At 46.1% G+C, this 17,805-nt stretch overlaps 1 protein-coding gene across 1 annotated transcript; it reads right to left on the minus strand.

Moving 5' to 3' along the window:
- Nucleotides 1-2,688: 2,688 nt before the first annotated feature.
- On the minus strand, nucleotides 2,689-16,422 carry mmp11b (matrix metallopeptidase 11b). The gene is made up of 8 exons (XM_027004232.2): nucleotides 16,312-16,422; nucleotides 9,274-9,572; nucleotides 6,163-6,306; nucleotides 4,618-4,751; nucleotides 4,271-4,494; nucleotides 3,914-4,118; nucleotides 3,250-3,510; nucleotides 2,689-2,816 (listed from the first exon to the last, which is right to left on the minus strand). Exons 1-8 carry the CDS (start codon nucleotides 16,420-16,422, stop codon nucleotides 2,689-2,691), a joined length of 1,506 nt encoding a protein of 501 aa, XP_026860033.2.
- Nucleotides 16,423-17,805: the final 1,383 nt, after the last annotated feature.

A 17,805-nucleotide genomic window follows, 5' to 3' on the forward strand; every position in this document is an offset into this window, starting at 1 on the left:
AGCTCTCTGTTGACTCTGCTACATGTACAATAGAATTAGAGCAGGTAAGAGAACTACAGCGAGTCCACCAGAGTGTTACGAGGCATTTTCCTTCTTTGTGAGACAAAACCCAACCAGACTGGAGCCAGTATGCAGAAGGATCACTAGTTTACATGGTACAGTGTGCTTTTACAGTGACATGTTCTGTGCCTTAAAATGGACTGTAATGAACTTCAGACAGAGACATGGAACCACAAACCAGACAAACGGATTAAGTGACAACATAAATGGAATAGCAGGATGGATTCATGGATGTATCCTTTTTGATTGGCTTACATCAAGAAGAAACAAAAATGACTGCATGTACTTTAAGGGACATTATTGGTTGATGAAACAAAGAAGACTGTTATGACCAAGCCAATGTCCTTTTAGCTAGCGTATGATAACTAATATCCTCTGCTGTAAATCCTTGTGATTACACAATGGTTCTGTGAATAAGGCAAATCCAAACACCACTGAAAAAAGGGCAGTTAGTTCACAGATTTAGGCCGGCCAAAAGGTGAAAGAGCACCGGAGTCAGAAAAACAAACCAGGCGACAGGGTTCTGAAACATTCCATCATGTTCCACGCAGGGGAACACACAAAACAGCCGTGTCCCATTTACACCGCGTGACCTCTGCTCAGACATATTAGTACCAGACCATCTAACATTAGGAAAAACGCACGCTCCACCTTACAATGTAAACAACGTGTACTTTAGTATTTGAAGTAAACAAATCAATTGAAGCAGACAAATCAATTGGTTTATGCATTGTGCTTTAACATAAATAACCGTGATATGTTCTTACAGAGTATGCATGTCTGGTCTGTTAATAATGGGACAGAACATAAAGAAAAAGACTTTTATTGAGGCAAAAAATATAAAACAAATCTTTTTACAATTCTATTTACATAGTAAATAATGATTAAGGGATTAAGGACCGAAAAACACATGGTTACATGACATGATTATAATAACAGTGATTTCAGGTTAATCTGCTGCTAACACAATCAGCAATTTGATTGGCTATGAGCCCCGTTTGCTTCCTGAGCCTCGAGTAATTAGTGAAGGAGTTCTGTCGTTGTCATTGGTCACAACACAGAGAGGATTTGTATAACTCAGTGATCAGTGATCGCACTTAGGTCTCTGAGGTCCTACATGTCCTACATGTGGTCAGTGTGTTCCCCGAGCACTAAGAGAGCTGGATCCCTGACACTGCAGCCAGAACGCACATTTCCTGTCCTGAGTGACACTCCGTCACACTGGCTTCACTTGCAGGGACTTCACATGACATTTACCAAGTGTCCCTCACGCATTTATCACCTGTAGGACCTGGGTTTGAGACCTGGGTATGGTTGCTGCCTTTAGCTATTGTCAGAAGTGGGATTTTATGGTGAATCCATCGAGAGTGTACCCAGGGTTGCTGAAACCCCCTTGTAGTGAGGGGCATGGGTGTGATGAAGTGTGGACGTGTGAGGGACACATGGGACGTTTCACATGCAGGGGTGTGCTCCCCGATGGTGACGGCAGTGTGCTGGAGACTGTCACTCGCTGAAGGACAGGGTGGTGTGACGGATAAGGTTACTCAGAAAGGTTAAATGGGTGCTCTGGTTGATGTGGCAGAGAGCTGGCTCTTTGATTTAGTGGTCAGGGTGCACGTTTGCCATCTGTAGGATTTGGGACTCTGTGTTACTAGTGATCAAACACAGAGAAAAAGGCTGACACTGTGGTACCAGTGGCCTGCACTGCACCACACTGCAAATCACACTAAAGAAACGAAGCATTCACGAGGTGAAGTCATGAATACCCAGTAAACGTGGCATCTAGACACAAGAAGCTAAACACCGGTGTCACACACGAGGACGCTCAACTCTTAACATGCCGCATATGCAGTTGCCTTCTCTTGGTTGACTCAACAACCTTACAGTAACTTGCCTATTTCTGACCGCTGAGGTACATTAAGCCTTCCCTGTTTAATTTTAGCACCTTTACATGTAAAAAAAAATTTCAGAGCAAAACCTGGTAATTCACACAATAAATGTGCACTTCCTCAACTTTTTCTTCCTCAAATAAAACTGCAAACATTTTTTTTTATTTCTTAAAGAAGAGATGTTGAGTTCTCTGTGACTACAATACTGAGGACAAAAAAATATACAGACAATAAATAATTAAAATCAACATAAGGGAGAAAAACTGAGTGTTTGGTACTGTTCCTGAGAAGCGGCAGTGTTGTGTGTTAAAACGCTCCGCCGGCACGTCACTAAGACAGGACGGATGTCATGCAAGGTGAAGCAGCAGAGAAAATCAATTTAAACACCTTGAACCACTGGCTGGAGGTTGGTGAGGGCGTAGTTACACAGGTGAGGGTGTAGTTACACAGGTGAGGGCGTAGTTACACAGGTGAGGGTGTAGTTACACAGGTGAGCGCGTAGTTACACAGGTGAGGGTGTAGTTACACAGGTGAGCGCATAGTTACACAGGTGAGGGTGTAGTTACATGGTAACTTTGAAAACAAACAAAAAATAAAGGTTTGATCCAGTGGTCTCATGTGAAGGTTATATGTAGCACTGTTGCTATGATAAGGCTCAACCCTGCAGTACATACCTGTGTAAGGTTGGGACCCTTTTTTCTCCAAATGATTTTAATGCTGTTGTCAGCACTGTTTGTCTTTATTGATAGACAGAGGGAGAGCATCTGAAGAAGTCCATGCCGATGAATCGTGGGTAGCCCTCCAGCACCCGCACCTCCACTGAGTCAAACTTCCAGTACAGATTGCCTTTCAGGAAGTGGGCAAAGCCTGCAAACCCAAAAGAGGAAGACCCCTGTTTGAGTGAAAGTATAACCCACAAGAACCCAATTTGACTACTGAATCTGCTCTTTTACCAGGTACTGGTAAGCACTGTTAAATGACAGAATTTATACAGGTCCAGACAATGAATAACATGATAAGGTCTTTACTGCCATATTTTTAGATCATCACTATGAAGTCTGACGTAATGGAATGTCGTGCCTTCCAGCCGGACTTTGCACTACACTTCCCACAATGCCTTAGTTTGCGCAAAGTCACCTGATAACTGATTACACCTGTTTATAGTTAACCTGTATTAAGCACCATATATAAGCCCAGCTGATCCTTTCATACTTTGTGAAGTCTTGTCTGCTAGCCACATGGCTCTGTATCCTTTTGATACTTCCTTTTGTGACGTGTAAACAGCTCTATATCTCCTCACCGTAGCGATCTTGGAAGGCGGCGTCGATGTCATCGGGAATTCCCCTCCAGTCGGCCATGCTGCGGGCGTGGCTCGACTCCACGCGGTTCTCCCTGGGGTTGAAGCGCCAGTATCTGCCTTCCTTGAAGAAGTAGACTTTCTGGGTGTTGTCCATGCCCCACATCAGGGCGGCCTGGACGTCTGTGACGGGGAAGCCTAGCTTCTGCACTGGATCAGGCCCCGTGATCTGCCTCTCTGCGTCGTACACCCAGTAACTCTGCCCTGCACATAATGCAAAGGACAAAGACTCAGAGCTTCAGGCCCCTACTGTAGGTCAACAGAACACATCCCCACGCGTGATCAGGGACGCTCTTGTTCACAGCCCGCTTTGGCAAAAGCATTGTAATTTGAAGATAATCTTAAATGCATGTTAAATGTGATGCTAACTCTTTGTGTTTGCAACCCAAAAAAAACCAAAACCCGAACCTGGACCCTAATCCAGCTATGAGAGCATGTCAGTTTAAGGCAAACTAAAGTAAGACCATTTTAATAAGTGTGCTTTCTTATCTCCTTTACTTGACAAAGTAAATCTGAATGAGATTACCACAGACCTGGATAAACATATACATTTTTGCATCGTTAATGACAAAAATAAATATAATCACTGTTATCGAACCTGACTCACCTTGGAAGAACCAGATGTTCCCGGCCCTGTCCTCAAAGGCTGCATCGACATTGTCCGGAATACCCCTCCAGTGCCGGGAGGCTAATGCAGGATATCCCACCTGCAGCTTCCCATCACGGATACGCCACACGTAGCCTGACTTGAAGAAAAACAGCTCGCCCCGGATCATGGACACTGCATCGAAGTCCGTGTGACAAGCATCGGGCTAGGGGAGAAGGAGTTAGACAGATGGACAGAGTAGAGAATGAGCAGAAGAGAGAGAGAGAGAGAAAGAGGGGTAATATTTACAATCAATCCAACAGGCATGATTTACCATGGTTACCAGTATTGGAACAGTCAGCAAGGTGCACAGCTCACCACTGTACTAATGATCTCATTGGTCTCCGTGGGCCTCACTGGGGGCCTTGTGGGGGACCTCATGGGTCCATACAGATACTGGATGCCCTTCTTATCATCGTTGCTGAGCTGTAGGGGGTAGGAGAAGCTGTAGAAGGGTGACATCAGTGCCCCGTACACCAGCGAGTGCTGCAGCCCTAGAACGTGGCCGAATTCGTGAGCTGCAACCTGCAGCAGGTCCGTGCCTGGCCAACAGGGAGAGATGCAAACGTTGCCTTCCCAAAATGCACAGCGCCCAGGTGACGAGGGTGAGGGGTTTTTAATAGCCAGTGTGTACTCTTCTGGTCCTTGCTAGCGTAATAACTCACCCATGTTGTTACCCAGGGTCCAGGTCTCATCATAATCGAAGTGGATGTCCCCCTCCCGGTGGCTCTTGGGGAAGAAGGCGTGGGCCAAGATTCCTCCGGGGCCATCAAAAGGCAGGTTGTCCCCGTGCCAGTACCTGAATGTCACAGATGGAGGCCTCATGCAGAGCTACAATGGAGGGCTTTCTCTTCCCTTTATCGTAGGGTCTGCTTTACTGGATTTCATCTCAGTGAGGTCATCGCAGGAAGGTCTTTTACGAACACGCTAATTTACCCAGAATCACCTAATGAAGGCAGCACCCAATCCGGGCCGGGACATTCTTCTGACAATTAATTTCATTAATTGAAATTAAGATGATGTTGCATAAGTCACTATTACGAAATTTTATATCATTTTGTGTATTTTATATAAGCATAAAGCCCTGTGCTTTAAGACAGTTCAGAGAGCCCTGTGCTTTAAGACACTGGGCTATGGTCATGTAGGGCACCCATGGAGAGGCTTACTTGCACACTAAGCCAGAAATGTTCCCATCCACCATGCTGTGGCAAGTCTGGACATATGCCCAATCTGTTCCTACCATATAAATGAAGGTGTAGTGACTGAGCAGTGCAGGCCAAGGCACGCAGTAGCATCTGCAGCCCGCATTGTTACGCTCAGGTATGAACCTCAGCATTCTCCCATTAGCGCTGAAAATCCGGGAGTCTGAGCAAATTTCAGCAGGAGGTTTTACACGGGGAACAAAGAACTTGCGTTGCAACAGTGAACCTCCACGGTCTGCTGGCGGTGGGTGGGGGTAGTTGGGGCAGTTGGGGGGTGGGGGCGATGGTGGCTTTACAATACTCTCAGTAGAGCGATGTCTTTTCAGCAGGAAGCAGAAAAAATATTTATACGGGCCTGGGGAGTAGGTGAATATGGTAAAACACAGTTTTAAAATCTGTAAATGTGAGGCAGTTGTCTGGATGCCAGACCGTTGCATGTCAGGGGTAAGAGGACAAGCAAACGTGTCCCTCGAAGACCTGCCATGCTAATAAAGCGCAGCACAAACAAGTCCCTGTTCGCCACGTTCACGTCAACGTTTTGGAGAACGTGAGAAGGATGAAAGAGAGTGTGGTCAGTCTGAGGCAAACTCCTGACTGGTGCGTGAAAGGATGACCTTTCTCCTTTTACCAAGCAATCTGTGCGTGCGTGCGCGCGTGCTACAGGGGCAGCAGAGATGTAGGATAGATTATTAGCCCCCAAGCTCGTGCTGCCGTCCTCGGTGGTCAGAGAGGCCTCTGTGTTTGTGCAGCGGTAGGAGATCCACTGCTGACGACAAGGTGAGGTTCCGGTACACTTAACTTTACACAGAGAAGCAAAGCAAAAAAAAAGTCCCCTCAATTTAAATGAATATGAATTCCACATTAGTGAGCAATTGAAACAAGCCTGTGGAAATGTGTTGGTATTAAACCAGCTTGAGGCATTTTGGAAACTCCAAAACCACACACCTGCCTTTGAAACGACTGTTATCCATCGGCCATAAGGTGTGACTGAGGAAAGTACGGGTTTACCTGGTGAAGTCGATGTTGATGTCGGCTCTCCCACTTCTGACCTCGGTGAAGGTGAGGGGAGTGACGTTACTCCAGACCCGCAACGCGTCCTGGAACACTTTTCTCACTTCCTCCAAACTCATTTGCCAAGGGGGTCGTATGATCCTGAGGAACACACACACACACACACACACACAACACACACTCTTATTACAGACCTCCCACAGGAGTCCAGTTTTACCATGTTGTAACTCCACAACAGTAATCCCATTGTCTGAGAGTTGTGCCCCTGCATTAGGCTGTGTAGTGCTGTGCAGTGTTGGTCTGTGTTGGCCTGTGTCCAGGTTTAAGTCAATGACCTAATAAGGGGATGCCAAGAAGCAGGGGAAGACAATAAAGGGTGGAGTGAATGGAACATAAGATGGAGTCAGAAACAAAACGACAACAACAGAACCATGTGGCGCTGGCGCCATGGCAACCGTGACACTAGAGAGAGGAACCGTGGCCCAAAAAGGTTCATTTATACATTCCTGTAGATATCAGCACTTCTAACCTGATTTAAAATTTTCTCACAATTTCACCATATCAATTTCCTAGACTATAGCTACAGTATATATAGAGTGTAGTGTGTGTGAGTGTGTGTGTGTGTGTGTGTGTGTGTGTGTGTGTGTGTGTGTGTGTGTGTGTGTGTGTGTGTCTAGAGGACTAATTTACCTTGTCAGGAACAGCAAAACAGTCCTGACCAAAAAAAGTGCTTTTCATTAAAGCCAATTCGGTAATGTTTTAACGGAATGGGCAAGAAAATTACTTTTGGTGATAAAAGTTGAGAAGACTTATGGTTTATTAACAGCCAGCCACCATATCCTTCTGAAACCTGCCCCCGCTGACCTCCGCAGACAAAACGGGAACCGTGCTTTCTCATACTCAATATGAGCCTCACACAGGATAAAGCTCACATCCCTTTTATTATGCATTTAGGTCAAAAGCTATAAATAATTACACACTGTTATGTCTGGGATGTTCTCCAGATTATGTTCTCATGGAGCAGAGTTTGTGGAGATTAACCCACCTGGGATTGCTATTCTCAGATCACTGAGGTGCTGCAGCGTAAACCTGCAGACACACGGCTACTTATTTTCACCGGCGGCCTCCCCCAGGGTGCACTATTAGGCCGAGATTCGGCGTCTTCTGCGGTGTATCACGTTTGCCTGCGTGGGTTTCGTGCCCTGCTGGTGGCCTGTGCTCATCCTGCCTGTAGCCAACAGTAGTCAGGCTTCCATTCTCCGGGGAGAATTAGGCCCACACATCAGGAGGTCCTGCCGGGGCCATGCGTCTGCCTTGTGGGCCATCTGCAAGTCCGGGCAGGTAGGGCTGTACTGGTCTGGGGCACCAAGGAGAAGCTTTTACCTTAATCCTGATCTAGGACCAGGTTCAGCTCTTTGAACTCATGGTTCCAGCATTGTGAGAGGCGGAGGTGAGGTTGATCCAGGATCAGAGTTACAGTCAGAGCCTGGCAGTCACCAGACTCCCATGAAAGCTGAGGCCCTCCATTCTGCGCCTGGGGTGGCTGTCATGAGGCCACCCCAGGCCTCATGAGGCACGACTCACAAAACCTCTCAGATCAGCAGTGCAGGCCTCAGATCAGCTCCTGTGATCACTCCACAAGGAATCCAGTCCTGCATCAGCATTCTCTACTGAAGACAGGTTCTGGAGAATCCTATCATTAAAGGACTGTACAGACGACTCCAAAAACAACCTGGAGACATTAGTCATTATGTTGTACTGACACACTACCGACTCCTGACAGTTTGGTTAGGGCAGGGTTTAGGACAGGCAGTCATCGGGTGCATGTGAGTTTGCTTCTCTCTCTCTCTCTGCCTCTCCCCCTTTCTCTCTTTCTCTGCCTCTCTCGTGTTCTCTCGCTCTTTGTGAGAATGTGATGAGACAGCAAACCCCTTATCTTTTTGCCTTCAGTGTTTTTGTACGAGGCAAGGCAGAGCAGAACAGACTCACCTAAAGAACTGAACTCTTGAGTAGACTGAACAGCAGTGAAAGATTTATGGGTCATGAAGAAGGTGGCTTTGCCGGAGTTTTTAATTGATATGACGAACGACTTCTCCTAAACCCAAACCACCACTTGGCCCTGATCTCCTGCTGCAAGACAAAGGAGGGGAAATGTAGCCATGTGGCTCCCACTGCTGTTATACGCATGAGTGCCCCTCAATGCCACACCCGCTCCGCCCGGGGTCACGACTCCGCTGCCCTCAAATTACAGGGCATGGCAAATGTCCGGTGGTGACCTCCGCTGACTGAGCCGGAGAAGGTGAGTCAGTCAAAACATCAGGGCTGGACGGCGAGGCGTGCAGAGCAGAGGTCAGCGTGTCAATAATAGAGCTCCAGTGGAAAAGGTGGTGAAATTCAAGTCAGCTTAAAGGACGCCTTTTTGACACTGACGAATGACCCCAAGACCTTCGAGAGTGGGTCTGGGTCCTGGGATGTTTGCATGAAACGACTAAATCGAACACAGGCTAAGTGGGTAGAGCCCAGTAGATTTGTTTTCAGTCAGCACAGAAGAGACCTGCAGTTTTTAATTAAGAGGGTGTAAAGTTGGAATGAATAACTGCTTCTTTAGAACAGACAAAGATGCAGTGGTACATCTGACTCCCTGAAGGTCTTGCACATGAACTGGAATTTCCGGGTGACATAAAATGCCTCGATCTTGGGTGGCCTGGAAAAAGGGGCTGTCTCGGATATGAAAGCAGAGGAAGAATGGCAAGAACAGCCTCCAGTTGTTCCCATGTGCCGTTCTCGCTCGCTGTGAAATATCACTTACACCAGACCTTTCATAAGCACTTTAATACAGGCTACAAGAGGCCTAGCTGTCTGTGATGAGTAGACTTGCTAGGTCAGAGGAGCTAACCTCTCGTACGGCCCGAGGGGCCTAACCTGTGTGGGGTCCAGGCTAGCAGACACCATCTGCAATGCCGTAACACTAACGTGTCAGTGGGAAATCATGCTTTTCATGTTACCGACTTAATATACACCCACAGACATGAAGGAAATCCACTTGCACCTTTTATCCAGAGTAAAAAAAAAGATCCCATCAACGTGTTGATATAAAGAACACCTTACTTGTAGGTGAGGTCAGTCTTGTCCCAGCGACCTCCAGCCAGCACAAAGCGTTTGCGTCGGTTCTGCCCAGCATGCTGGTTTCTTCTCTGGCCCGACTGGTGGAAGGTGGCGCCTATCTTCTGTAAGGGATGGTCAGGCACCCCACACCGTCGCCTGTTCCAGAACTCATTTCCATTCTTGGGCAGGGCTGAGTGGGACTGCCTTCTCTTCAAGCCCAAGTCTTCCTTCAGGGTGTCTTGAGCCTGTGTCAGTCTTACTCTCTTCTTCAGATCATGGTGAGGGGTCTTCTCTAGCCACGCCTATTGTCACAGACCAAAACAATTATTCATCTACCCTAGCCATATTTTTAATTAAAGAAGGTACAATAATACACTTTGCAAGTGCAACCGTGCCTTCAAGTAATCGGTCACGGTTTGGGAAGTTGCTGAGGAACTGTACAACCCTGAGACCTCGGCCGGGAGTTCAGAGCAGCTTCTGCTTGGTCCTAGAAGTACCAGAAGACCAATTGTTACATAACTCCATTATGGAGTCCAGCTGGAGTTCAAATCAAAGTGGCAGCTTTTATCACAGCAAGATATATCACAGTCAATTTCCCCTTCCAAATTTAAAAGGAAATGGCTTTGTTAATTGGCTGGGAGGAGAGATGACTGCAGGGGAAAGTATGATAGTCCTCCCCTCTCCTCCTCCCCTCTCCCCCCTCCTCTCCTCTCCTCCCCTCCCCCCTCGTCCCCTCTCTCCCTCTCCTCTCCTCCCTCTCCCCTCTCCTCCCCTCTCGTCCCCTCCCCTCTCTTCTCCACTCCTCCCTCTCCTCTCTCCTCCCCTCTCCCCTCCTCTCCTCCCCTCCCCTCCCCTCTCGTCCCCTCCCCTCTCCCCCTCCTCTCCTCTCTCCTCCCCTCTCCCCCTCCTCTCCTCCCCTCCCCTCTCGTCCCCTCCCCTCCCGTCCCCTCTTCTCCCCTCCCCCCTCTTCTCCCCTCTGCTCTCCCCGTCCTCTCTGTGCTGAAGCTGCGGTACTTTAGTGTCCTGCTCCTCTTCCCAGCCACTCCCCAGCCCTCCTCTTTCTCCCTGTCTCTCCTTCATTTGCTCTCTCTCTCTCTCTCTCTCTCTCTCTCTCTCTCTCTCTTATTCCAGCTCACTCCATCTCTCTCTCTAGTGTCCTAGTGACACCAGAGGGTAGTATAGGGCGAGCTGTTCTCTTTAAAATGCTTTTAAAAAGCTTCCGCCCCTCCTGGTCTTAGGGAGCCTTTTAAAGACTGTGATTTAAGCACAGGCTCCATTTCAACATGGAGACTGCAAAGAAAACTGAATTTCCTTCTCAAGGTCTGAATGAAATTTTTCAACAAATGGCATTAACAACCAAATACAGGACGACACGTTTAGACAGATACCCTGAACTTGACACGGTTGCAAAAAAACATGCTTCCCGGTACCAGTCACATGACTCTACAGATGAACAACTACCACTGAACTAACAAACCACTATGTTTGAAGGATTTATGTCCATCTGAGTGGCTCTGCTGAGACGGCACGCACTCTTTGCACGCTGTACCATCATTAGTTGACTGTGTACTAAAAACATTTGTATAATCGGCACTGTATCTAAATAACTAGTTTGCTACTCGATGTTGACTGTCTCCTGGGTCCAAGTGTTTACTACAGGGTTCTTAAAGTGGCATGCTGATTTCAAGGCCTCTCGGCAGAGATGGCAGTGAGACAAAGGGGCATCTCCATTTCCACAGGGGTCAAAGGGTAGAGGTCAAGGCCTAAATCAGCAAAAGCAAGTCCAGTGAGGGAGAGCAAAACATTAACTCCCATTATGAACAATAAAAAAGAAAAAAAAGCTGTACAATGGCTTGTTTTAGCATACTATTTCTAACATGTTAGAGGGAAAAAATACCCTCAAAAGCTTTGCTAGTATTTGCACTAAGACATTACTTCAAGGGCCTAGATTATGACTGATCGAAGCAGAGTTATTTTTTAAACTTTCCCCTCGGCACTGCGTGGGTGCACCTATACTTGTACAGATTTCAGATTCGTTTTGTGGCCTGCCAGCACTCAGGGTCAGTCAGGTACTAATGAGCAGTTTGAGGGCTTTCATGAGCCAGAGTCTTACCTGACAGAAACGCAAGTACACATTACTAGAGCCAGAGATGAGCACGTGTGGAGCAACCTGGCCCTCCGCACGGTTCCTTAACACTCGTCATTATGATCGTCTCAAAATCACTATCATCACTACAGCATTATAAATGTGTTACCATGCACTAAGATCAGCCTATCCTTAACAGGTGTGGAGATGGGAACAGGGGCTTCTGTGATGGAGATCCGAGATGGGCAGGACTGCACACTTTGCTTATAGCAAAGAGCAAATTTATATGACTGGCTGCAATGTTCAGAGCTCATGTTACGTGTGAACCAATTCTAACAGTTAAAAGTGGTTCGTAAAAAAAAAAAAAAAAAAGCAAGCAGAGCATAACTACAGGGTTTTGACGTTGCTGTCGCTCATGTGTGGGCAAATTTTACAACATCCACCTGTGTGCGGTGAGACACGTGAGGCACCTGGTGTCTGGCAGTGCACCTGCAAACCCCCCCTCCCCCTCCACACACACTTCTGCATGTGTATTTCTGCCAATACATTTTTGATAAATGTATACACTCACGCTGAGACATTTATCACCTGGTAGACACACACTGCGTCAGATGACCGGCCACTGGGGTGTATGACAAAAAGTGAGAACATGGTTCACACATACAGCTACAGGGCATTTGTAGAAGTGACACTTCATTAAGAAGTACTTGAGCTGCAGTACACGAGCATTTTCTTTGTCTGAGCAAAAAAATATTAGATGTGTCTGTAAATAATCAATGTCAAATTTTAAATGGCATTCCTTAGCCCTGGCTGTATTAGTAGTCCTTAGATATGAACAAAGAAGCTTTGTTAACCTTAACACAAACCAAATAAGTACACTAGCTATGTGTGTGTCTGTGTCTGTGTATGTATGTATGTATGTATGTATGTATGTATGTATGTATGTATGTATGTGTGTATGTATGTATGTATGTATGTATGTATGTATGTATGTATGTATGTAAGTATGTGTGTATGTATGTATGTATGTATGTATGTATGTATGTATGTGTGTATGTATGTATGTATGTATGTATGTATGTATGTATGTATATATGTCTGTGTTCTTAAAGAAAGTACTGCTTGGACCCTGAGTGTCCAATGGACCCATGTACTGATTTAAGATCTAGAAGCTTAATTAATTTGGATCTGAATTACATATTTGAGTCCCTGTGATGAATTATGGATTATGTTCATGTCAGACATGTCTATAAAGAGCTAACGTCACAATAAGAAAAAAAGTCCAGAGAGCATGTCTCTCTCTCTCTCTCTCTCTCTTTCTCTCTCTCTCTCCTGTTCTCTCTAGTAAGACCATTCCTGCAGGGCTTCTGAGGACAACTACCTCACTGATGGCAGCACACCAACCCATGCTATCTATGAGGCATTGATATGATGTCATCTGTTCTTTATTCCTCTGTAAAACACAAGCAAATGCACCAGGTGTGAGGATATACCTCTACACCCCCCCTCCCCCCCACAGGCTCCACATCTGTACTGTTGCTCACTAAATTACTCAGCGTGCTCTTGAAGTGCGTCATGTCATCGGAATACTCCGCCGACGTATTGCCCATTACAGACTTGAGCCGAATCCTGCATTCCCTCTTCCTCTCTCTGTAGCACGCTCCCGTCCTGTTACTACGCAGTGGCTAAAGACCACAGCAACAATACCTATCAGCAGACAGAATTAAGCCTCATTGGAGATGTGTGTGCTAGAGGAAATTAGACTTGGGTAAATGTTTACCCACAAAAACCCTTCCAGGGCTCCGCACAGCTTGGAGATTGTATACACAAGTGAAATGATTACACCACCAAGGGAGACTGTTTTCACGGGAAACAGGAAAAGGATTAAGCTGACAGGAGATGATTGATAATCAAATCTGTCAGTAGGACACTTAGAAAAGTTATGGGAAGAAGCGAGGTGCTGTCAGTGGTCAGTAGGTTAAGATGGCTCCTCTGAGTACTGGTCAGTAGGTTAGGTTGGGTGCTGTCAGTAGTCGGCATGCCAGTAGGTTAGGAATAGCATACTGGTGTAAGTGAGACGACGCTGCACAATGCAGTTATGAAGACGTAGTGCACCAGACTTAAACTTGTGTGATGAAGCAGCGTCGCCTAATCTGTACGTGTTTAGCGAATGCATTATCTACAGTGATCTCTGCACAAAATGTTACAACTCTACAAATGGTCAGGGGTTAAGTGAAGGTTAAGGCTACTTTTCCTCCCAAACCTTTAAAGCTTGTATAATTGTGTACATTTCCAATTATACATTTACATTTATAATTTGTGTACAATTTAACGTGATCTTTAATGCTGGAGACCTCAGTACTCCTGATAGCATGAAAGTGAACAGACAGTACGTAAAGGGTCTACTGTTTCCTTGTCTGGAAATCACACGACACCTCCATAAGTGCAGTACCTGTGCAGCTGACCCCCAGCCTTACACTGAGAAACTTTAGAAGAAATGATGTCAAGTAAGCCTCTTATGGTCGCTGCTATCCAAGGCACCTCACGTAGGCGCAGGCCCAATACCTCGGTGAAAAATGATAGCATGACAACATAGACTTTCTCTCGGAACATACTGCATTAAAGCCCTCTGTAAACTGCAATTATCCAAACAGGTGAGTGCATGTTTAGGGATTGCACTGATAGCTCGAGATTCTGTTCATCTCTGTCTCCGCCACCGTTTAATGAGTATTAACTGCATAGCAACTGCACAGCCAAGCATAGAGGTGCGCTGGTACTGTTCTGCTCCTATGTCTCGTTTGAAAAGAATAAAAAAAGGTTTGATCTCCTCTGACCTTTTCAGGTTGTTTTTGTTTTTGCTAGTGTTGTGGCATCACGAACGATTACTTTGGAGTAGCCCCTCTGTGAATTTTTCCCATGGAGGGTTGGACATGCCCCAGATAACATTTTGTTTAGATTATTAGTGGACTATAACCTTGGTTTCCTGATTAATTTGGGAGAGGGGTCATTTCAAACGTATATTTGTGGAGTGAAGAATGTTTAGTGAAAACCACTGAAAACTGTTAGGTGTGCACTGAGATCTTACAGTATCTTTGCACAGTTGCTCTCCACACCAACCATAATCTCAACATTCAAGACTGCGGATGTGTTTAGTACCCACAGGGTATCCACCTTACACATTTTAGGCGTCTGCAAGGACTTGCAGTGGTTAAGGTTTCAGCCTTAAGCCACACTGAGGCTACCTTCTGCTATTGATAGAACTGGTCATCACTAAGCTATTTGTGCAGCACATTTAATCCTATTATGCTAAATTTGAACTGATTGCTTCCAAACTCCAAACAATCTCATTAGCTGGCATCTGCCAAAGCCCTCCTTAATACTCTAATGTGCATATGATGTGTGCACATCTGGCTCGGACTGCATCGCAGATGGGGTGTATCTTTTGTTTTGGAGTGCAAGCTGGGATGCACTGAGAATGCCCCGGAGACAGCCGGCCACTCCACGCTGTTTTCGTAGGGGGGGGTGCGCAAATGCGGCTGCTGTCTCTATCTTGCTCCTTCCTTTCCGCGGCGTCAGCAAACAGACGGCTTGTTATTGTGTGCGGCATGCCAGATGACTTGCCCCTGCCTGCATAATCTCCCGCTGCAGCTTTGTCAACAGTGGAGAACAAATTGAGCGCACATGCCAGGCACATGCTAGGCTGTCTGTCCACATTCACCAGTGAGCGTGAGTCTTCCGCAAAGACCTCTGGGGTTTAGAGGGGGGCGGGCGTTTCGGTGTGGGATTGTTTCAAATTCAGAGGCAAAGGCCACTGTGACCGACTGAGGGAAATGAAACGCGCTGTTGTTTCCGCATCACTCTGTGTGTGTGACAGCTGCTGTAGCGTCCGCCGAGTGTGTGTGATCGCTCGGCACGGCAGAGGGAAGGGAGACAGGTGCTCTTATCTCTTCTAGGTTTTTATTCTTGCCTTCAAACACATTTATCCTTCAAATACTAACATTTCCTTTGGGGAATCTTGGGAACAGCTTTGGACTTCCTCCATCCATCTGCTGTTCCTCTTTGTCAGTCTTCCGTAATCTCAGTCTGGGACGGTTCTCCACAGCCATGCCTCGGTGGTCTGTGGATTAACAGGGAGCAGAGACTTGGCCTGCGAGTTCGAGATGGCGTTGTGCGGCGTCTGGGGTCGATCTTGATGCCAGATCTTTATGCCAGAGGGGGTTTTCGGAGCTGTGCAGTGTTCGCGAAGCTATCATTTCACAGTTCAGTTGTTTTGAGCAGTAGGAGGAAAGCGCAGAGGTTGTACCCTCTCACTGACCTACAGACCTGTGTCTGTCATCTCCAAACCCACAATTACCTGAAAGACACCCAAATGTTCCAAGGTGCTCCTGTGTCCCTCCTCTTAAACAAATACATGTGTTTTTCTCCGTATCTAACGTGACACATCACTGATTACAAATATGATTCAGTATGTCTATCACACATATTAGGTAAACATGATGACAGAAGCACAGTGTTGTGAAACATGCTCAAATTAGCAGATAAAACGTTTTATTGGTCAAATCTGTCCACTGCATTCGTTATTGAGTTTGTGCATTTCTGTGGATTCCACAGCGTCTGAAAATACTCCGTGCCTCTGTTTGTCATTGATTATGAATCAGATTACCTGACACACCTAACTGCCAAAACAGTTAATGATCTACTGAAGTAGCTCGTTCTTTTGACACTGTAGTCTTATTTGTGCGACTAATGGAGACGCGCTCCATTTCATCGCACCTCCCTATACGCGTACAAATCATATCAAGTCTCATTTTTTGTTAAATTCTTTTTTATTAAAACATATGACAACAAAGTGAGGACGAAGCCTTTTAACCGTAATTCTGTCGCAGGTTTGCAAATAGGTTTTTAATAACTGTGGAAAAAAAAAAAAAACGAAGCTAAAGTAAGGTTTCACTCACCGCGGATCCTTTGTAGTTTTGCGTGTTTGTCCCGCGTGGCACTGAGGAGGAGCGAACGCACAGCGCGCACCAGAGCGTCAGCGCGACGGGGAGAAGCTGCGCTGCCCGCATCGTCTCGCGACTTGGAACCGAATACCCCCCTGCGTGCGGGCAAATTCGGGAGCAGAAGGAGAACTCGGCCACAACGCGCGCCGCCGTGCTGGGGAGCTTTGCAGTGAAGGAGGGATCTCCAGCGGGGAGATTTTATACGCTCTGATTTCTTTGTTCCCTTTTCTTCAAATTGCACTTTTTTATGGGCTGGAGTGACAAGTTCACAATCACCCACGTGATCCACCTTCATTCGTCTGGCGCGCGCCGGCGCGTGAGCGGAGTCGGCGGGGAGGAAGGCAGGTTTTCATCATCATCACAGTCGCGAGAGGTGAGTGGTCAGACGGACCCCAGATAACATTTTGCTTAGATTATTAGTGGACTGTAACCTTGGTTTCCACATTACAGGGGTCATTTCAAATATGTCTTGTTAAGCAAAGTCTTGAAATAATTATTTTTAAAACTACTTTTGTCTGCAACAAATAGGCAAAAGCATCGTTATTACGCCTGTGTTGGACCAACGTGTCTAAAGTATAGGATCATGGAGTTTGAGCTTGAGTAGTGTAGCGACGAAGTAGTGACAGTCTAGCGCGAGTTTGGGATTTTCAGGGCACTTTTAAGTGGCTTCTTATCAGTTGAAGTGCACCTTCTTCAAAATGTCTTAAAATTGCAGTAAGACCACATAGGAAGCCCTGGGGGAAGCATTTACCAAGGAGCTCTCAGACACTATAAAACGTAGCTTTTTTTTTTTTTTTTTTGAAGTCTCAGTTTGACACGACCCAGAGAATAGCATGCTTGAATAATGCCCCCTGACCTCAAAACACCTGACAACGAGACGATCCGTTTCACAAATGCCTCTGGTTAGAAGGCATGAACAGTGTCATTACTGCTGAGTTCGTTGTTGAGGAAATTGTCTGTTTGAAATGCATCAGTAAATTAAAGGGCTATGACTGATCTCTTCTAAAGAACACTGGTCCAGTTTGTCATCTAGGACACCATGCAGATGGACCAGTTTGGATGGAAACAAACTCCTTGGTCCTTTAACTGCCCATCCATGCCGTTGTTAAGTGTACTCCAGGCACTGAAAGGGAAATGACCTGAAACCAATTAAAATCAAAATACAATGTAATGCTTCTATTTAGTGGGTACCAAATATGTTGTAACATGCTGTATTAAGAAATAGAAGCCATGCACATGTTTAACTAATTTCCATCTACCATTTAACTACATGTTTATTAACGACCTTAAACTTTCCCTCATGTTTCTGTTAGTACTGACACAAACCTCAGTCTTAACCTTAATCCAAAAGCTACTTCTACCTGCGTCCTGACTCCAACTTTACCCATGTTGTGCATTTTAGTATGTCGGTTGTGTTTCTTCAGATATTTTATTCCTCCAAGTACCTGA

Source organism: Electrophorus electricus, chromosome 6 (genome assembly GCF_013358815.1).
Source record: "Electrophorus electricus isolate fEleEle1 chromosome 6, fEleEle1.pri, whole genome shotgun sequence".
Classification (NCBI taxonomy): domain Eukaryota; kingdom Metazoa; phylum Chordata; class Actinopteri; order Gymnotiformes; family Gymnotidae; genus Electrophorus; species Electrophorus electricus.